General features: G+C 41.6%; 1 protein-coding gene across 1 annotated transcript in view; it reads left to right on the top strand.

Annotated features, from left to right (window-relative positions):
• LAPTM4B (lysosomal protein transmembrane 4 beta) overlaps positions 1–22,303 on the top strand; it is a 71,179-nt gene that overhangs the window by 5,813 nt on the left and 43,063 nt on the right. Inside the window, exon 2 of the mRNA XM_036830472.1 lies at positions 22,018–22,129. Within this exon, the coding sequence (XP_036686367.1) occupies positions 22,018–22,129 (112 nt within the window). The remainder of the gene's footprint in view (positions 1–22,017; positions 22,130–22,303) is intronic.

Here is a 22,303-nt window from a genome sequence, read left to right as displayed (position 1 = left end):
TCCATGTCCTATTGACTTTTGCTCAACCTCCTGATTACCTTATTCTGTCCTGTTCTTATTCTTGCTACCGTTTCCCTCGTTTAGGCTCTCATTAGCACTCACTTGGCTATTATAATAGAATCATAACTGGTCTCCCTGCTTCTAGCCTTGCCATCAATAATCCATTTTTTTTCAGTCCATTACAAATGCAGTTTCCAGAGGTATTTTTCTCAAACACAAATATGAGCTTGTTATCTTACTCCTAAAAAATGTTGGCTTGGGCTTCCCTGGTGGTGCAGTAGTTAAGAACCCGCCTGCCAATGCAGGGGACATGGGTTCAAGCCCTGGTCCGGGAAGATCCCACATGCGCGGAGCAACTAAGCCCGCGCGCCACAACTACTGAGCCCACGTGCCACAACTACTGAAGCCTGCACGCCTAGAGCCCGTGCTCTGCAACAAGAGAATTCACCGCAGTGAGAAGCCCACGCACCACAACGAAGAGTAGCCCCCGCTCGCGGCAACTAGAGAAAGCCCGCGCGCAGCAAGGAAGACCAAACACAGCCAATAAATAAATGAATAAATTAAAAAAAAAATGTTGGCTTACAATCAGGGAGATGTGTGTATTTCATGACCTGTGTGTTTCAAGTCAACTTAAATTGGCTTACACAATTAACAAGTGAAGTGGTTTCCACCACACCCCTTTCCCCCTTTCTCCCATCCCTTCCCCTTTCAGGTTATCTTCCTTTAGGATACAAATGGCCAGCCAGTACTTAAGCCCTGGGTCCTGAGATTCATTCAGATTTGATAAACGTTAAGTTATCTGTCCACCCCTGAGCCAAATAAGCCAGGGTTATGTGACTAGAGTATACTGAATTTAGGTCTGGGATATGCTTCCCTTAAACTATTTATTGACTAGGAGAGATGTGAGCCGGAGGTAGGGTTAACTTAAAACACCAGCTTGAGAGTGGAGGGATGAGGCATCAGATACTGTTACTGGGAGGAGGAGGAAAGAATATTTGGAGAATAATAATACAATAAAAAATCCCTGCTATACTCTTTATGCTAAAGACGGCATTTCTTGTGGAATATGTTTTGCCATCAGGACCTGAGTTTCTCCCTACACAACCAAGCATACATTTTCCTTTGTAGTTTCTTTCATCGTTTTATCAGGTAGTTTTCTTATTGTGTTTTTAAAAGTGGTCCTGGTAGTTGGAAGAATCTGTCATTGACACCTGGGATAGGACCCTTTGTGCATATCATCCTTTTTATTATAATCCAGGTGTGTTTTAGGAGGTTAGTTATTCAGCAAATACATACTGAATGCTTCTTTGTGCCAGGCATTATTCATAGGGGAGTTGGCCATATATCAGATTATAAAGGATGAAAGAGCTCAGGGTCTCATTGGCTGGTCTCATTGGCTGTTCTCATTGGCTTTATGACCTGGCCTGTCAAATAATCAACTAGTTCACTTTGAAAGTCACAGCTTGCTTGTGTACCCAAGCCTGGTGGGTTCTTTTTGTATCCTTACAAGTCCTGGTGCAACAACTATTGATTTTTGTCTGTATAGTAATACTGGATAGTAAAACCGACATCTTGCACTTGTAGAGTGATTGATAGTTTTCAGTGGACTTCACATTTCTTATTTAGACCTCAAAGCAGCCCTGGGGTCAGGCACGATGGGTGGTGATATGCTCCTTTAAGATTAATAGTTTCTTTCCAGCTGTCAGATTCTTTAACTTGGTCTGTAAGTCCAGGGCAAAATAGGGGCTAATTCATAATATTTGTGTAATCCTGATTACCTAATGTTTTCCCTACTATATTAGATTGTAAAAGACTGAAATCATAAGCTAAAGAGTATGGATTTTATTCTGTAGGCAGTGGGGAGGCACTGAAGAATTATGAACAGGTGTGATAGGGTGAAAGCAATTTTTAAGGAAGATTGAAAGGACAGGCTCTTTTTTTTTTTAATGTTTCTTTAAATGACTTTATTTATTTATTTATTTATTTATTTATTTACGGCTGTGTTGGGTCTTCGTTTCTGTGCGAGGGCTTTCCCTAGTTGTGGCAAGTGGGGGCCACTCTTCATCGCGGTGCGCGGGCCTCTCACTATCGCGGCCTCCCCTGTTGCGGAGCACAGGCTCCAGACACGCAGGCTCAGTAATTGTGGCTCACGGGCCCTGTTGCTCCGCGGCATGTGGGATCCTCCCAGACCAGGGCTCGAACCCGTGTCCCCTGCATTGGCAGGCAGACTCTCAACCACTGCGCCACCAGGGAAGCCCCAGGACAGGCTCTTTTATAGATGGCTGGGAAGCCAGGCAGGGTGTGGTACAGCCTTCCAGATAGGAGATGTAGCAATGTCAGTTCTTCCCAGCACAGGTCTCTCATTTGCTAATGATGCAAATAATATGGATGGGAACTTTGATCAGTTAGTCAGTGATACCATTGCCATCCACATTTTCTACGTCTGAATTCAGGAATCGAACAGATTTGGACAGAGAGGGATACTGGATTTTTGAGAGATGTCTGATGAGCCCCTTTTTAAAAGTATAGGCCTCCCTACCCCCAAATGTAAAGGATCAAGGGAAGTTCTATGAAATATTGTCTGGTGAAGATTTCAGTGGTATTTAATACCTTTTTTAACTTTTATCTCATGTTATCAGATGTTCATCAGAACCATCTACTTTTTTTTTTGGCCATGCCGCGCGGCTTGGGAGATCTTAGTTACTCGACCAGAGATCGAACCCAGGCCCTCGGCAGTGAGAGTGCCGAGTCCTAACCACTGGACTGCCAGGGAATTCCCTCATCAGAACATTTTTTTTTTTTTTTTTTTTTTTTTTTTTTTATGGCTGTGTTGGGTCTTCGTTTCTGTGCGAGGGCTTTCTCTAGTTGCGGCAAGCGGAGGCCACTCTTCATCGCGGTGCGCGGGCCTCTCACCATCGTGGCCTCTCTTCCTGCGGAGCACAGGCTCCAGACGCGCAGGCTCAGTAATTGTGGCTCACGGGCCTAGTTGCTCCGCGGCATGTGGGATCTTCCCAGACCAGGGCTCGAACCCGTGTCCCCTGCATTGGCAGGCAGACTCTCAACCACTGCGCCACCAGGGAAGCCCTCATCAGAACATTTTAAAGACCAAGAAATAAAGATTGCCATCATAGTGTTTATTAATATCAATCTCTCTGGGTCCCACTTTAGATACGTCTAACGAACTAACAAAGCATCAAGTGTTAAAGTGGTTAACATGAGTTTTGCACCGTGATGTGTATATTTACTGTGTGATCTATTTGTTTTGTCAACTTACGTTGAATCTTTGTCATGAAGGAAGAGGTCTCATTTTTCCCTTCCCACTGTACCCCCTTTGTGGCAGATACATTGTTGTTCATAAAGGGATGCTAGTGGAAATAATGGGTGAGCCCTAGCAGCATAAATCACTGCTTTCTCCACTTCCTCCCGGCTCCCTTGGCTCTTTTAATAGAGCTTCTGGAGCCTTGATGAGAGTTCTTAAACAGCTATAAACTGGTTTTTTACTTGAAGCAAAATAAAAATTAAGCAAAGATCACACTTCTTCATTTGGTCCTAACAAGCTCCCCCCCCAGCCCCCCACCACCAAGGATTTGAACCTGTGCCCCCTGCAGTGGAAGTGCAGAGTCCTAACCGTTGGACCACTAGGGAATTCCCAGTTCTAACAAACTTTTAAAGGTTTAGAGTTGCCTCTTTGCAGCTGCAGCTTCCAAGGGAAAATTATTTCTCAGGGACATACGTAGGGGCCAAAAATTGCTTGAGGAAATATAATTTCAAATTATTATTAAAAATAAGCTTGAGTGTTTGTATTAACCTTTGAGCTGCTAAAATTACACAGCTAGTTGGTTCCATGGTGAGGGATGGTGAAGCAATAACGCTTGGTACAAGTAGCTGCTGACATCTTTGTTGACTAACAGTAGAGGGCTTGGGGCTGCCGAAGTGGAGGTGTTATTGGTTGGAAGAAAAGAATCACTTAGGGGGTCACCTGGGTAAGGCCAGATGGGACACATCAGAGTTTGGCCTTTCCTCAACCTTGTTGGACCAGAGGTTGGATCTTGTCAATGCCCTAAAGTTGAATGGCTGATTTGCAGTGACTAAACTTATAGTAGACTGACACATAAAGCCAGAATGCCAATTTATTAACATTTGATGGGGAAATATAATCCTCATGGAAATGAATACTCCTATCCTTAGGCCTATGTATTCTTTTCCTGCAGAGGACACTAAATTTTGATTGTCAGTGATTTGAGTACTTAATAGCTTTTCTTAAAGACAGCCTGGTGAGGCTAGCTTCACAAAAGAGATAGCATTCAGGACTGAAAGGAGCAAGTCTCCAGGCCGCGACAGTGTGTCTTCTTCCAGCTGTGAAAGAGGGGTTTGCTTCTTGGATAGTACTTTCTGTCGTCTCAATTTTGATCTAGCATGAGTGTCCCCCTTGCCCCCCTTTTAAGGTGGCATTGGATTCTCTGATAATCTGGTCTTTTCTCTTTTGTGTTAATATTTAACCTCTGTATTTGCTATGGTATAGATAAAGTGTTGTGAACAGAGGTGCAAAAATGCAGTTTATTTCTTGCTTGCGTTAACAGGGAGGATTGGCAAGCTTTGTTCCGTGAGGCCATCCAGAGACGACCCAGGCTGGTGGGGTAGTTGTGCCATCCTAAATGTGCTGACTCCTCTGGGTCTAGGGGGCTGCTTCCTTTATCCTTGTCTGCGTGGTTGGAGACATCTCATCAGCACCATGTTTGTGTTCTGGCCTGCTAGAAAGGAGAAAAGGCACCTGGAGGACAAACAGCTTCATTTTTTTAAGGATGTGAAGTGGAAATTGTACGCATTGCTGTCACTCATATCCCAGTAGCCAGAAACAAGACATACGACCTAGCTGCAAGGGAAGCTAGGAGATATTATCTTTAGCTGGGCATTGATATATCCAGATAAGCCTATTACAGTGAAAGAAGGGGAGAACGGATTCCAGGGATTCCAGGGGCATCTACTAATCTGACATGACACCTAACGGCAGCCTTATTGCTGAGATCCTGTTGCCCAGTGGGCGCCCAGTACTAATCATAGGAGGCTTGAATTCCGGTCTACAAAACAGTACTTGTTGGTTCTCAGTACTTCAGTTTTCCTCTCTAAATTGGAGTTAATAATTCTAACAATAAACAATTGCAAATAATTATTAAAAAGTATCACAAAACAATTTAAGCAAGTCATAAAATAGTTGCAACTATGGATAAAACTAAGTAGTATTCAAACACAAATGCATTTCTCCCAAGGTGTGCTGCTTAATGGAGTTTTTAATTGATTGTTAAAAATTATTTTAAAGATAAAATGAGGGTACATGGATAACATTTTCAGTATGAAAACACATAGTCATCTATGTAAGAAATCAGATGCAGCTAGCTTATGGATCAGAAAACTATAACTGTGCTTATGGATAAGGACTTCCCGTCTCAAAGGAAAATCATTGTAGAAAATTTATGCCTAGAAGGAATGGCGATGTGTATCCAGTTTCTTTCTTCCCTCCTCCCTTCTTTCCTCCTCTTTTAACAGATTTGAGAACTTCCCGTGTGTTAGGAACTGTGAGGTGCTGGCAATGCAATGGTGATTCAAAATAGACTCAATCCTTGCCAACATGGAATCTATGGTCTAGTAAGAAGAAATTACCAGTAATTAATATATATTAATTAGTAATCACACAAATAAATATTGGAACATAATTGTGGTAAGTGCTGTGAAGGAGAATGTAAGGCATGTGAGAGAGTTTGGGGATGAGTGGCCTTGTTGGGGAGCCTGGCAATCTTTGTCTTTAACTGGAGAAATTAGCCCATTTACGTTAATAGTGGTTAATATATTAGGACTTATATTACTCCTTGTTTCTGTTTTTCTGTCTGTTGTTGCCATCTTTCATATTACCTGAATTTTCTCTTATCCATTTTTTTGCCTATGTGCTATTTTTTATTTCTATTATTTTAGTGATTCACTCAAGAAATTTTAACATATGTACTTATCAGAGTCTAGACTTAATAATATCTTTGCCTTTCTTTTGAAGAAGTTCTTTAACTCTGGTCATTTCTTGTATGTTAGTGTCTTTTTTTTTTTAAACTCCCCCAAGACACTGATCTATACAATCAATGTTTGCTTAGAGTTACCCACATATTTACACCTCTGTCCATCATCTTCTCTTTTTTTGCAGTCACTCTAATTTTTATTTTAAAAATGGATATTTTAATACCCCAAATGTGGAAAGTACGTGATCCATCATTTTCTTTTGCACCTCAGACCTGCTGTCTAGGATCACTATCCTTCTGTCTGATGTACATATTAAAAATTTTCCTTTAGTGAAATCTGTTGGTGGCAAACTCTGACAGTTGTTCTTTGAAAATATCTTTATTTGGCTCGAGTTTTTGAAAGATATTTCAATCCTTGGTTGAGAGTTATTGTCTCAACACATTGAAGCTCCTTCCAAGTCTCTTGACTTCTGCTTTGCTGCTGAGAGCTCAGTTGTCAGTCTTGCTGACATTTACTTCTGATTCATTAGGTCTGGAGTTGGTCTTGTGGGTCTGCATTAGTAACACACTGGGGATGATGCTGAAGCTGCAGGTCTACCACACTTTTGGTAGCAATGGTTTGTGGACTCATACATTTCGGATGCTAATTTCCTTTTCCTAGAATCTTGCCTATGTAGTTAAAACGTTGACTATTTTTATTCCTTCAAAAGGTATTGAACAAAACAAGTAACTGAAGGCTTGGTGATAAGAGTCAAAGTACAGTTACAAGGAACGAACTTAATTTAAAAAAATTTTTTTTATTTTACATTGGAGTATAGTTGATTAACAATGTTGTGATAGTCTCAGGTGTACAGCAGTGTGATTCAGTTATACATATACATGTATCTATTCTTTTTCAAGTTCTTTTCCCATTTAGGTTGTTACATGTAATACTGAGCAGAGTTCCCTGTGCTATATAGTAGGTCCTTGTTGGTTATCCATTTTAAATATAGCAGTGTGTGCATGTCAATCCCAAACTCCCTAACTATCCCTTCCCCTCACCCTTCCCCCCGGTAACCATAAGTTCATTCTCTAAGTCTGTGAGTCTGTTTCTGTTTTGTAAATAAGTTCATTTGTATCATTTCGTTTTACGTTCCACATATAAGTGATATACTTCTCTTTCTCTGTCTGACTTACTTCACTCAGTATGACAATCTCTAGGTTCATGAATGATGCTGCAAATGGCATTACTTCATTCTTTTTAATGGCTGAGTAACATTCCATTGTATATATGTACCACGTCTTCTTTATCCATTCCTCTGTTGATGGACATTTAGGTTGCTTCCATGTCTTGACTATTGTAAACAGTGCTGCAGTGAACATTGGGGTGCATGTATCCTTTTGGACCATGTTTTTATCCAGATATATGCCCAGGAGTGGGCTTGCAGGATCATATGGTAGCTCTATTTTTAGTTTTTTTAAGGAACCTCCATACTGTTCTCCATAGTGGCTGTACCAATTTACATTCCCACCAACAGTGCAAGAGGGTTCCCTTTTCTCCACACCCTCTCCAGCATTTGTTGTTTATGGATTATTTTTAATTTTACATTTTATTTTTATTTATTTATTTATTTGTTTATTTATTTATTTATTTTTGGCTGCTTTGGGTCTTTGTTGCTGCGTACGGGCTTTTTCTAGTTGCTGCGAGCAGGGGCTACTCTTCCTTGTGGTGCACAGGCTTCTCATCGTGGTGGCTTCTCTTGTTGCAGAGCACGGGCTCTAGGCGCACAGGCTTCAGTAGTTGTGGCATGCAGGCTCAGTAATTGTGGCTCACGGGCTCAGTAGTTGTGGTGCACAGGCTTAGTTGCTCCGCGGCATGTGGGATCTTACCGGCCCAGGGATCGAACCCATGTCACCTGCATTGGCAGGTGGATTCTTAACCACTGTGCCACCAGGGAAGTCCCTGTTTATGGATATTTTGATGATAGCCATTTTGACTGGTCTGAGGTGATATCTTGTAGTTTTGATTTGCATTTCTCTAATAATTAGTGATGTTGAACATCTTTTCATGTGCCTCTTGGCCATCTGTATGTCTTCTTTGGAGAAATGTCTATTTAGGTCTTCTGCCCATGTTTTGATTGGGTTGTTTGTTTTGATGATATTAAGCCACATGAGCTGTTTGTACATTTTGGAGACTAATCCCTTGTTGGTCACATCATTTGCAAATATTTTCTCTCAATCTGAGGGTTGTCTTTTTGTTTTGTTTATGGTTTCCTTTGCTGTGCAAAAGCTTTTGAGTTTAATTAGGTCCCATTTGTTTGTTTTTATTTCCATTACTCTGGGAGACGGATTGAAAAAGATAATTGCTGTGATTTTTGTCAGAGTGTTCTGCCTATATTTTCCTCTAAGAATTTTATAGTGTCCGGTCTCACATTTAGGTCTTTAATACAGTTTGAGCTTATTTTTGTGTATGGTGTTAAAGAATGTTCTAATTTTATTTTTTTACATGTAGTTGTCCAGTTTTCCCAGGACCATTTATTGAAGAGACTGTCTTTCCCCCATTGTACAGTCTTGCCTCCTTTGTTGTAGATTAATTGACCGTAGGTGTGTGTTTATATCTGGGCTTTCTATCCTGTTCCATTGATCTAGTTCTGTTTTTGTGCCAGTACCATACTGTTTTGATGACTATAGCTTTGTAGTATAGTCTGAAGTCAGGCAGCCTGATTCCTCCAGCTCCATTTTTCTTTCTCTAGATTACTTTGGCTATTTGGGATCTTTTGTGTCTCCATACAAATTTTAAGATTTTTTTATTCTAGTTCTATGAAAAATGCCATTGGTAATTTGATAGGGATTGCATTGAATCTTACAGATCTGTAGATTGCCTTGGGTAGTATAGTCATTTTGACAATATAGATTCTTCCAGTTCAGGAACATGGTGTATCTTCCCATCTGATTGTGTCGTCTTCAGTTTCTTTCATCGGCATCTTATAGTTTTCAGAGTACAGGTCTTTTGTCTTCTTAGGTAGGTTTATTCCTAGGTATTTTCTTTTTGATGCAATGGTAAATGGGATTGTTTCTTGAATTTCTCTGTATGATCTTTCATTGTTAGTGTGTAGAAATGCAACAGATTTCTGTGTATTAATTTTGTAACCTGCAACTTTACCAAATTCATTGATGAGCTCTAGTAGTTTTCTGGTAGCATCTTTAGGGTTTTCTATGTATAGTATTATGTCATCTGCCAACAGTGACAGTTTAACTTCTTCTTTTCCAATTTGGAATCCTTTTATTTCTTTTTCTTCTCTGATTGCCGTAGCTAGGACTTACAAAACTATGTTGGATAAAAGTGGCAAGAGTGAACATCCTTGTCTTGAGGAACAAACTTTAAATTAATAACAGAAACACCAGAGAGCTTTTGTGAAAATGTTTAAAAAATTAAGTTCGTAAAATTTCAAAAGGTGCTTTCTTTGATTCTTTCATTATTTACCTGAGAATATTTCTTTGCCTAGTTTTTTTCTCCCTACCAGCTGTTTAGAAACTGAATGAAAGTTTCTCAGATAATCTTTTTTTTTTTTTTAATATTTATTTATTTACTTTTGGCTGCGTTGGGTCTTCATTGTTGCATGTGGGCTTTCTCTAGTTGCGGCGAGTGGGGGCTACTCTTCATTGCGGTGTGCAGGCTTCTCATTGCGGTGGCTTCTCTTGTTGCGGGGCATGGGCTCTAGGTGTGTGGGCTTCAGTAGTTGTAGCACACAGGCTCAGTAGTTGCAGCTCGCAGGCTCTAGAGCACAGGCTCAGTAGTTGTGGCGCACGGGCTTAGTTGCTCCACAGCATGTGGGATCTTCCCGGACCAGGGCTCAAACCCGTGTCCCCTGCATTGGCAGGCAGATTCTTCACCACTGTGCCATCAGGGAAGTCCCTCTCAGGTAATCTTAATATTTATTCTAAAGAAAGTATGCAAACAAGAATAGAATCTTAAAGATATTTTTGTATTTACATTAGCGGCAGTTAATAATTTACTAGATAATCTTTTCATTAGTTTACTTTGAGAATAGCTTAAGAACAACGATCTTCAGAGGCTGTTTACTTTTGAAGTAATCTAATACTGTTTTCTTTAGGTAAAAGTAACAATATCAGACATTAATGTCACCTTCAAGAATGTTCCATTACCTAGATTCATAGTAATGAATATTTATGGCATACACTTTATGTGTGGAAAGGAGAAATCATTAACAATTCAGCATTATGATTACAAAACATTCGTCTAAGAGTACTTAGATTATATCATTGCATTTTATTTTACTTTGACAAGATTTTTTTAAAACTTAGGTATCAAGTTATACTTTAGCTCCTTTTTATTCTAAACTGCAAGCCATGTGTGCAAACTTAAAGTGTATGTTTTTTGTCTTAATTTCAGAAGTTGTTGTTTTGGGGTGTATTGAATGTATTGCTATTTCGTAAGAAAAATTGTAACTCTAAAGTACAATATAGCAACACTGTTCCTGAATAGAATGCAAAATTTATATTCTAATGGTTAAGTCTGTTACTGCCTCTTCACTTTCATTAGTAAAGACATTCTGTTTTTATGAGTTTCAATTTTGTCTTTGGTGAACAGCTGTAGGAATAAAGTATTCTTGTATGTATTGAAGCTAAACAGGGACTGTTTTAAACAGTCTTCCAAAGCATATTTTTAATGATTATCCAAGTTGTTGGAATAGGATGGTTACAAATAGGGACTAATAGAGCTAATGAATAGAGCATATCAGAACACAAAGAGCACCATGTTTGTTGCACTAAAAAATTAATTTAGCCATTTTGCAGTTTATATTTTCTCCTCTTTTTTGGATGCTGGCCTTCTAACCCTCTAGTGCTTGATCCTTCCTTATGTACAGAGTTTAGGTCCCCATAGCCCATTCTAAATTAGGCTCTGGGCTAGGCCTGTCTCTTTATATTCAGAGATCCAGAATGTTCTTTAGGGCATAAAAGGGAACACAGTTGTTCTCCCTGTCCACACCCCACCGCCCCCAGTCTCCTAGGGGCTCTTTGAACAGCCTTCTTTCTGGCCTCTGCTAGAGGACCATCCTTTGACTTCTGTTCACTGACCAGACATCTTTCTCATCATTCTGAGAGAATACATACAGTGGTGTCTCAGCCCGAGAGTGAACGCCAGAACCTGACCAAGTCCATTCAGGGCAATTGAGGCTGCTTCTGCTGGGGTCGCAAGTCAGTTTCACTCTGCTTGCCGCTTCCTGTCGCCTTGAGAGTGGCTGTCTGGAACACTCCCTTGAAAAGAATTCTGAGCCTGCTGCCAGGGGACTGGTGAGCAGAGTCGCCAGGGCTTGTGAACTGGGTGTGGTGGCTTCTTGGGCGTAACCTGGGTTACTGGAAAGAGCATGTGTGGCATTTGTAATCAAAGGACCCATGATTGAGCGTCACCTGAAAATGTCATGACCTTGTGCAGGTTTCCCCAAAGTCTGAGAGTCCTCATCTGTAGAGTGGCGTAACAATAATCACACCACATAGGGCAGGCAAAACGGCTTCAGTAATATAAGACAGAATGTGGGGGCTTCCCTGGTGGTGCAGTGGTTGACAATCTGCCTGCTAATGCAGAGGACACGGGTTCGAGCCCTGGTCTGGGAAGATCCCACATGCCGCGGAGCAGCTGGGCCCGTGAGCCACAACTACTGAGCCTGCGCGTCTGGAGCCTGTGCTCCGCAACAAGAGAGGCCGCGATAGTGAAGAGGCCCCCACACCGCGATGAAGAGTGGCCCCCGCTTGCCGCAACTAGAGGAAGCCCTCGCACAGAAACGAAGACCCAACACAGCCAAAAATAAATATAAAAATAAATAAATAAATAAAAGATTACTATTTAAAAAGAAAAGAAGACAATGTGTAGTGGTGGTGGTTTCTTGATTTAATCTATCACCCATGAGGAAGACATGCCAAAAGGATGGTACTGTGGCCTGCAAGGTGAATCAGAAGGACCTCATTGAATTTGGCAGGGCGGGGGGGGAATCTTTATAATACATTTAAAAAATCTGCCTACTGAAATGGGGCTCTAAGGAAGGATACAACTTCATTTTACTGCTTAAACTTTCTCCTGCACACTGTATAACTTAGAGGATTTATAGCTTCTATTATTGGAAACAGTGGCTGTAATTATAATCCAAGTCAAAGGACTGTCAAGGGTAGCTCATTCTTATATTTTTGTTTCCTTGAACTTTCTCTTAATAGTTAATTCTTAGTCACTTAGTCTGATTCCCTGAAATTATTTGTGCTGTAATCTTTGTCTCTCAGGATTTCCAAATGTCTCTTACTTTCTGGTGTTAAGAAAGTCCTCTTCCTGTGGAGGCTTTCAACTGCCACCCCCTTCTCCCCAGCCACTAGTATAGCAGAATTCCTTTTCATCTAAATGGAACAGCTAATTTGACTGTCTTCCCCATTAGACAATAGACTACCTTGTGGGGGGGAGGAATAATGTATATTGATGTTAGCATAGTGCCTGGCATATATTTGTTGCCTAATAGATAATTTTTGAACAATTCAGTGGATGAATTAATGAATGTTATAACGTTTATTCTACATTTTACTTGGTTGCTGATGTTTGTTTACCCCCTGGACTGCTAATCCTTGAGGGCAGGGACCATGCCTTATTCATCTTTGTATAATCCAGTTTTAAGCAGAGTGTCAGGCACATAGTAGATGAACTAATTTAGTCAATTTCTTAGGCAGGTAGGATTTTTTTTTTAACAGCTTTATTGGAGTATAATTGCTTTACAATGGTGTGTTAGTTTCTGCTTTATAACAAAGTGAATCAGTTATACATATACATATGTTCCCATATCTCTTCCCTCTTGCATCTCCCTCCCTCCCACCCTCCCTATCCCACCCCTCTAGGTGGAGACAGAGCACCGAGCTGATCTCCCTGTGCTATGCGGTTGCTTCCCACTAGCTATCTGTTTTACGTTTGGTAGTGTATATATGTCCATGCCACTCTCTCACTTTGTCACAGCTTACCCTTAGCAGGTAGGATTTTATGGTAAATCTAATTTTCCCCAGAATATATTTACCACAATTGTTTGAAATGAAATAGCAAGTGTTGGAAATTTATTTTAATATCAGAACCAGGACCATGTAGACAGGGGCTTATTTGAATAAATAAACACATTTGGATCAGAATTCTAAAATTTGATTTAAATAAATTTTAATTGAAAAGTCCAAGCTTAATTTCATTTTGATTTGCCCATTGAAATTGTACCCAAGTGAAAGGCACATCTGCCATTAATAGTTTTTAGAAAATATTTCCAAATATCGGAGTATAAAAATTAGCCAGCTGGGGCTTCCCTGGTGGCGCAGTGGTTAAGAATCTGCCTGCCAATGCAGGGGACACGGGTTCGAGCCCTGGTCTGGGAAGATCCCACATGCCGCGGAGCAACCAAGCCCGTGAGCCACAACTACTGAGCTTGCGCGTCTGGAGCTTGTGCTCCGCAACGGGAGAGGCCGCGACAGTGAGAGGCCGCGGAGCAACCAAGCCCGTGAGCCACAACTACTGAGCTTGCGCGTCTGGAGCTTGTGCTCCGCAACGGGAGAGGCCGCGACAGTGAGAGGCCCGCGCACCGCGATGAAGAGAGGCCCCCGCTCTCCGCAACTGGAGAAAGCCCTCGCACAGAAACGAAGACCCAACACAGCCAAATATAAATAAATAAATAAATAAATAAATAAATAAATAAATTTATTAAAAAAAAAAAAATTAGCCAGCTGTCTGAAAAGATTATATTAGATTATAATTTATATTCATTTTTAAATTTTTAGCCATTTTACTGTGAATATTTCACACATACAGAAAGTACGTAAGATATAAACACCTCAGTTATCACTGAGCAAACACTTGGTGTATCTGCCACCCAACTGTGACTTCTCTAAAAGGTTACCCTAGAGATTACAACATATATTGTTGACTTTTAAAAATCTCATATTAAGTGGTACTTTCTCTTCCTGTACAATGCAAGGACCTACGATCAGTTCAGTTCCAATTATCCTCTCTTGAGCTATATGCCATTATTGTGTATTTATATTCTATTTGTATTTTGTGCTCAAATCATTATTGTTGTTATTATTTGTTATCAATATTCACAATTAATTATCATTTTTGTTGTTCTTAACTTCTTTGTCCATCTTCAGCCTTCCATCTGGTATCATTTTTCTTTTGTCCAAAGAACACCTTTTAATGCTTTCTTTACTGCTCAGCTGCTGGTGACCAATTCCCTTGTTTTTTTCTGAAAGTATCTTTGTTTCATTTTCATCCTTGAAGGATTGGTTTTGTTTTTGTTTTTTTTCTTGTAAACTTGTAGGTGGTCCTTTCCTCCCTAGCATTTTGGAGATGTACCTCCATTGTCTTCTGACTGCTTTTGTTTTTATTAAAGCCAGCTGTCTGAATATTTTCTTCTGTCTTATCCAACTCGTTAGTTTTCTTATAACTCTGTCTTAATGGGTTAAACCCATCCACTAAGTTCTTGATTTGGCTACTGTATATTCTATTCTTTAAAAAATCTCTCATATCCCTTTTTTTTGTGATTTAAGTTCCCTGGCAAAATTCTCGTTTTTTAAGAATCTCTTTGAATATTGCAAGTGTAGTCACTTTAAAGGGGAGCCCATTAGCTTCAGTATCTAGAGCAGCGCCCATGGTCTATTTCTGTTGTCTGTTGTTTCTGCTGGTCCTTGTTTTTAGCATCCTGTCTTCTCCTGTTTCTTGTATTCTGGACATTGTATTTGAAAAACTGAAGAAATAATTTGAAGCGTGGGATGGTATCTTTTCTCCACTAAGGATTTTGATAGCTTCTTACAGGGGCCTAGCAACTGGCAATTCCCTCAGTTCAGTTGCAGGATTCAGATGATGCAAAGCTGGGCCCTGTCACTCTAAAGACTTGTCTTTGCTGGTTCACCTTACTCCAATAGTGAAGCCCCTTCAGGGTCTTATGGCAAAGCCCTGGGGATTTCTACCCTCCATCCCCACCCAGCACGCCCTGTACTCCCGCTCTTAACTCTGGCTCAGCAAGGCTGTCAAGGTGCTCTCAAGCTTTTAGCTCTCATCGTCTTTTCTGGAATCAGCAATTGCCCTCAGCGGTATTTCTGCCTTCTCCTGGATCTTGGCCCCATAATTCCTCACTGCCTTGCTAGCTAATACCTTCTCACAATGTTGTTTTTATTTTGTCCAAATTTTCTAGTTGTCCTCAGTGAGAAGATTGGTTTGTATAACCTAGTTCACCATTACTGGAAGTGGCAGATCTCTTAATTGTTATTATTTTACAGTAAGTCCCCTACATATGAACGAGTTCCCTTCCGAGAGCGCATTTGCAAGTCCAATTTGTTCGTAAGTCCACCAGAATTAGCCTAGGTACCCAACTAACACAATCGGCTATATAGTATTGTACTGTAATAGGTTTATAGTACTTTTCGCACAAATAATACATAAAAAACAAACAAAAAAAATAAAACATTTTAAATCTTCAGTACAGTACCTTGAAAAGTACAGTAGTACAAATACAACAGCTGGCATACAGGGGCTGGCATCAAGTGAACAGGCAAGAAGAGTTACTGACTGGAGGAGGGAGAGGAGGTGGGAGATGGTAGAGCTGAAGGATCCTCAGCAATGGGAGACGGAGGGCAAGCTGCAATTTCAGTCACACCTGATGTTGATGGAACACATGTTTGCATTGTTGAAAGTTCGTAATTTGAAGGTTTGTATGTAGGGGACTTACTATATTTTGCTGTGACTTTTTTCTCCTCTGATATACCTATTTCCAGGGGTTTTTTTGTTTTGTTTCGGTTTTGGTTTTTTTGTTTGTTTTTTTAATGTGCTGCGTGGCTTGCAAGATCTTAGTTCTCTGACCGGAGATCGAACCCAGGTCCCCAGCAGTGAAAGCCCAGAATCCGAACCACAGGACCGCCAGGGAATTCCCTATTTCCAAGTTTTAACTTGAATGCCTGGCCATCTTCTTACTAGTAATTTTTTCTCTTTAGAGAATGAGGTGTAATAATAATATTGTATAACATATTTCATATTAAGAATATTTTTTGAAGCTTGAAATAATTTTTCCTGACTATAAAAGCAACTATGCTCATGTTAGACACTCTGGAAAATACAAAAAAAGGTACAATGATAATGAAAGGTACAAGGCACCTCCAGGCCCACCACATGGTTTATAACACTGTATGTTTTGGTGTTTTTAGTCTGTGATATATGCATGTGAACATAATAATAAATTGGAATCAAAAATTTTTATACTACAGTTATCAATTAACATAATGTGAACATTTTCTTGTCATTAATATTTTTTAATATGATTTTTAATGCTTATGTAGCAGTCTCTTATTTGGTTGTAGTTTAGTCATTCTACTTCTGTTTCAAATTTTCATTACTACAAATAAGTCTGCAGTGATCATTTTTGGACACAACTTTCTATGTAAAATTCTGATTGTTGTGTAATTATTAACTCAGTGGGTTTGAGTGTTCTTAAGTTTCATTTATTGAGGCTTTTAAAAAGAGTGCTGATAATTACATTTTACATTTTCAGTTGTTTAGATTCAAGCTGCAAGTCTCACTGTTCATTTAGGGTCTGAAATATGATTTAAGGGTGAAGAGCACCTTAGATCCCCGGAGAATATACAGGGGCCTGGCACCACTTAAGTAACGGGACAGACATTGAATTTATTTACATGTGGAAGTAATCATTGTCAGGAACAAGGAAAAAATATGCAACACCACAGGAACACTTCATAAATAGAACAGGAACAGTTGTACATGACCTACCAAAACAGACAAAGCCCAAATGTTAGTGAGCATTAACTGAACAAGAACATAAATATGCCCTGTCTTTCTTTTACATTTAGATTAGCTGTGGTCATTACATAATCTGCTCCTGGCAAGTCTTAACCATCTTCTTGGTTCTCATTTGTGGTGACATTTCATTCTTGGTCAGAATTGATGATTGGGTGATTTCTATTTTCTCTTTTTCGGGAAGTACTTCTTACCCACCGTTCTTGGGGGCTTTGACTTGTATTTGACCTTTTCCATCCAACCATGTTTAGTATCTACCATGGCTAGTTCACCGCCCACCCTCCACCACTTTGCACAGACCTAGGTCTTCATGGGTCACCCTGTCACCCTACTGTATCCACATCCTCCGTGGAGTGCCACATTCCCATCCAACAATTGAGGTTTCATAGGATGACACAGTAAATATGTGTCAACACGAAGACCTTCTATTATGAAGATTTCACTCTGTGATTAAAAGAGCACAGTGGTGAGTCATTTGTGACGTGTCATGACCTTGCCATCACATCTTTGCATTATCTGTCTCCTTTCTCTGGACTCTCGAAGAACAAGGGCAAGTGGAAGGGAACTTGGCCCCAGGACTGTGGTCTCTGCTTGTGGGCACAGAGAGAAGGGCCACAGGGCCACAGGGACAGGGGAGAGGATGACAGTGACCGGAGCAACTAGAGCACAGCCCAGCGTAGGACCCAGGACCCGCTGTGGAGCGAGAACACACGGAACCAGGAACCATGGAACGATGTGACACGTTCAGAGACTGAGCAGGAGAGAGTGCGAAAGCACACGGGACTAAGCATGAGGCCGTCAGAAGTGGGAGAGGCAAACACACACGGAGGGCGGGCCTGAGCACCAAAGGCTGAATAAAAAAAGGAGTCTGAGAGGCCAGACGGACAAGGCAACACGTGATTATTCGGACAGCCTGCGAGTACTTTTCCTACCTAAAGTCAACCTTGTCATGGTCCTTATTTCTGATAATGACAAGATTTTGTCACCCAGGCTTGAAATTTCCGTGTCCCCTTTGCTTCTTTTTTATCCTTGCAGCTCGTCACTTCCTGTGTGTCTAATAATAATTCCACCTCCACGTGCAAAGGCCTTGAGATTCAAACCTTGGCTCTTCCACACGTAGGACCTAAGTAACCTCTCAAACTAATGCCTAAGATGACAATCTGACAGGGTTGTCGTGAGAATTAGAGATGAAGTGGACCCCAGACCCTCATTACTGCTCAGGCAGACTATTGCAGTACTTTCCAGAATGCTTTCCTGCCTCCGTTTTAGCCTCCCAGCCTTTTCTAGCTTGGTCTTCCTAACGACAGCTCTGATCACGTCATATCCTGCCTCAAAAACCTTCATTAACTTTTTGGATAAAGCCCCAAATTCCTCGCCTGGCTTTGAGGACTCGCTGCCATCTGGCCCCAGCCTGCATTTCTGGTCTCATCCCCTAGCACTTTCCTTTGTCTACTGTGTTTTAACCAAATCGAACTGCTTGCTCTTTTCAGCGCAGGCCCCTGTCCCGGTGGCTTTACTCATACTTGAAATTGTTCTTCTCTCTTATTTATTTGTTTGTTTGTTTTGGGGGCGGGGGGCACACCGTGTGGCTTGCAGGATCTTAGTTTCCCAACCAGGGATTGAACCCGGGCCCCAGCAGTGAAAGCGCCGAGTCCTAACCACTGGACCGCCAGGGAATCCCGAAATTGTTCTTTTCTACACCTCTTGGGTTCCAAAACCTTCTCACCTTTCCAGCCCCTGTCCAAATGCTCCCATGTCCACTGTACCTCCCTGCGAACCCCGGTCTCGGCCTCAGGCTTCAGTAGTATCTTTCTCTGACTCTCCATTATTCTTTCTGTGAAGTCTTGTTGTGCTTACGGCTTCATGCTTTGTGTTACTTGGGTGCATGATTTATTTAACCTATCGTGAATCCTGGGAGGCTCTTTCCTAAGCACTTAACAAAGCACCTACTCTAGGAGGCAGCTAGTGGAAGTGTTATGATAAGTAAAGCAGGCAAGGGGGTAATAATAACAAGTTGACCAAGACTTGACAGGCCCACTGGAACTGAAAGGACAGGAAAGCAGCTGCATAGCACTGTCTCCGGAGATCTGAGACCAGGTAACTTTCTGATGCCACCCAAGAGCTTTTATATGGTTCTTGTTAAGGTTTGAAGAGGTAAGGCAACTAATCTGAGTCACTATTATATGCCAGCTACCCTTCTAGGTGCTTTACGTAATTTACTCATTTGAACCCCAAACAGATCACATTCTTTCCTTCCTTAATATTCTCCATTGGCTTCTTGTTGCACTTAGAGTAAAACCCAAACTCTGTAACTAGCCCTAAAGGATCCCTAAGTCTGGCTTGTATTTCCTAACTGGGTTCACTGCCCTGCCTCACCTAGCCATTTTTTCTCTCTTACCCTCTGTACCCCACCCCTTCCTTCATTAAAGCTTCACCCATGAATCCCAAATTGATGTGTTGGGTTTTGTTTTGTTTTGTTTTTTTTTCAAACCTTCAAAAACCAACCCCATTATGATAACAGCAGTAAACACATTGCCTTTGTCTGGTGCTTAACTTTTCAAAACACATTCTTAGGTTATTTTATCTGATCTTATTTCAGTCCATAATCTTTGGTCTGCCTTTTCGAAAGATAAGAATATAGAGGGAATAAAATGCCAAGAAAACTTGATGATTTGTCAAAGAACATCTTTGCTAAATCATCTGCCCGTTGTGGAACTAACTCATACTTTCCTTTAAGCTTCAGATAATGTTCTGAAAGATTTTCTTCAACTCCAGTTTTGCTAATCATACTCTCTTTAAAATGTGCTGGGAAGTTTCTCGGCTCTTTGGAGAGAAACAAGAAACTGGCAGTTCTAGTAGCCACTGTGGGGAGGGTGACTGTCAGATAGGAATAGGAGGGAGACTCAGTTTTCACTATATACCTTTCTGAACCTAAAAAAAGTTTTAGGACTTCCCTGGTGGCGCAGTGGTTGAGAGTCCGCCTGCCAATGCAGGGGACATGGGTTCGAGCCCTGTTCTGGGAGGATCCCACATGCCGCGGAGCAGCTGGGCCCATGAGCCACAACTACTGAGCTTGCGCGTCTGGAGCCTGTGCTCTGCAACAAGAGAGGCCGCGATAGTGAGAGGCCCGCGCACCGCGATGAAGAGTGGCCCCCGCTCGCCGCAACTGGAGAAAGCCCTCGCACAGAAACGAAGACCCAACACAGCCAAAAATAAATAAATTAATTAATTAATCAAAAAAAAAGTTTTAACCACAAGCTTGTGGTATCTATTTAAATTAGTAGTATATGCGTATGCTCTGGAAAATTGCCATTCTCATTATTATAACTTCAAAACGCAATCAGACCATATTAGACAGTTTGGAAAATAGAGGAAGAAAAAAAGGTCATTCCAAATTCTACCACAATCAAAAAAACAACCACTTGGGATTGCCATTTCAAAATGGATTCTAGAGTGGGTATTTTGTAAAAGGAATAACCTGACTCCCCATTTGAACCTCTTCTGTAAGTAGGTATTTCCGAATATGATTTTTATAGTAGGAAATGCCTGTAGTTACTGTTGTTAGTAAAAGAATTTTCTCTATATAAAAGATGAAGGTTATTCATCTTTCTCTCAGTTTTGACAAGAGTGAAACAGAGCTCTATCACAAGTTTCTCAGCTTAGAGCAAAGGAGAAATAACAACGCAGTCTCAGCCGAGCCTCACCAAACTCTAGAAAACCTGCCCCCCACACCTCTAGCCCCGTCGCAGTTGGTCCATGAGTCTATAAGCAGCACGGGCAGTTAGGAAGAGTAAAGGAAATAGAAATGCAGCAGTGGAATTGTCAGAATCTCGCACTTGGTTGGATGTAAGGGAAAAGGAAGATGGGAAGCCCGAAGATAATCAGGTTTTGAGGAAGAACAGGAGACTTTAAGAGATTAGGTTTTGGAATTGATATTCCTGGATCCCAATCCCGTTTCTACAGTTTGTTATTTGCCTGATCTTGGGCCGCGTTCTTAACCCCTGAGCCTCAGTTTTCTCATTTACAAAACGGGGATAATTTTGCACCTACTTCATTAGGTTATTGGAGGGCTTAAGAGAGAAATTCCACATAAAGCACTTAGTGCAGTGCCTGCGTGTTTTCCACTTTTAATTATTAATGGCGATGCTGTTTTGTAAGATAGAGAACAGGAAAGGAGGAGCAGAGGTGGGAGGTGTTAAGGAAGATGGTTTCCGCTTTGACTGGCTGAGTTTGAAGTTCCCGAGAGAAATATATTCAGCCGCTTCTAGGAGACAGAAATGGGGGCCTGGGATAGAAAGCGGCTCGCCTGTGCTCCTGCAGAAGTAAGGGTCTGCCACTAAGTAGCTTTGCACTCATTCTTTCCGACACTGCTTCCTGGATGGGCTCAAAGTTCTTATTGTTTGAACCCGTGAAAAATGTTTGGTCGCCTGAACAAACTCGTTCGCGTGTGCGTGGCTAGCTGGAGAGTTTTTCCAACCACTGGCGTCAGCGCTGCTGCATGTTTGTTCACTGCTCCAGGGTGCCCGGTCCAGGGCACAGTGAGGTGAAAGCCAACTGCACGCCAAGCCATGTGCCCTTGGCTGCATGAATGGGCTGGCAGTGTCTCTGCCTCAGAAACGTTTGCCTGGGGCTTCCTGGTGGCGCAGTGGTTAAGAATCCGCCTGCCAATGCAGGGGACACGGGTTCGAGCCCCGGTCCGGGAAGATCCCACATGCCGCGGAGCAACTAAGCCCGTGCGCCACAACTACTGAGCCTGTGCTCTAGAGCCTGCGAGCCACAACTGCTGAGCCCGCGTGCCACAACTACTGAGCCTGCGCTCTAGAGCCCGTGAGCCACAACCACTGAGCCCACGAGCCACAACTACTGAGCCCGTGAGGCACAACTACTGAAGCCCGCGCTCCTAGAGCTCATACTCCACAACAAGAGAAGCCACTGCAATGAGAAGCCCGGGCACCGCAACGAAGAGTAGCCCCCGCTCGCCGCAGCTAGAGAAAGCCTGCGCACAACAATGAAGACCCAACGCAGACATAAATAAATAAATAAATTTCTTTTTAAAAAAGGAAATGTTTGCCTGCTCCCTCAGTGGGTGGGGCTTCATGTTGAAAGGCCACCAGCTGTTGAAGTTAAACTCCATGTGGTCAATTAATGTTCTATTATAAGGACCATATACTGGGGTTACTTACATGTTTTTCTTTCTTGCAGATCATCAATGCCGTGGTACTGCTGATTCTGTTGAGTGCCCTGGCTGATCCAGATCAGTATCACTTTTCAAGTTCTGAACTTGGAGGTGACTTTGAGTTCATGGACGATGCCAGTAAGTACATCAGACAACTATTGTAGATATTTTGGTATTTTCAAGGGCAGGGAATCCAGCTGCCAGTTCTTCCTATTCAATTACAAATATTGATTCATGGGCCCATTTGAACTGATACTTAACTCTCTTCCCATCATTACAAGTCAGAACAACAAATATTCATGTGCTACATGT

This window comes from Balaenoptera musculus, chromosome 17 (assembly GCF_009873245.2).
Source record: "Balaenoptera musculus isolate JJ_BM4_2016_0621 chromosome 17, mBalMus1.pri.v3, whole genome shotgun sequence".
In the NCBI taxonomy this organism is placed as follows: domain Eukaryota; kingdom Metazoa; phylum Chordata; class Mammalia; order Artiodactyla; family Balaenopteridae; genus Balaenoptera; species Balaenoptera musculus.
Note: the sequence above shows the minus strand (reverse complement) of the source record. Positions and strands in the feature narration are given on the sequence as shown.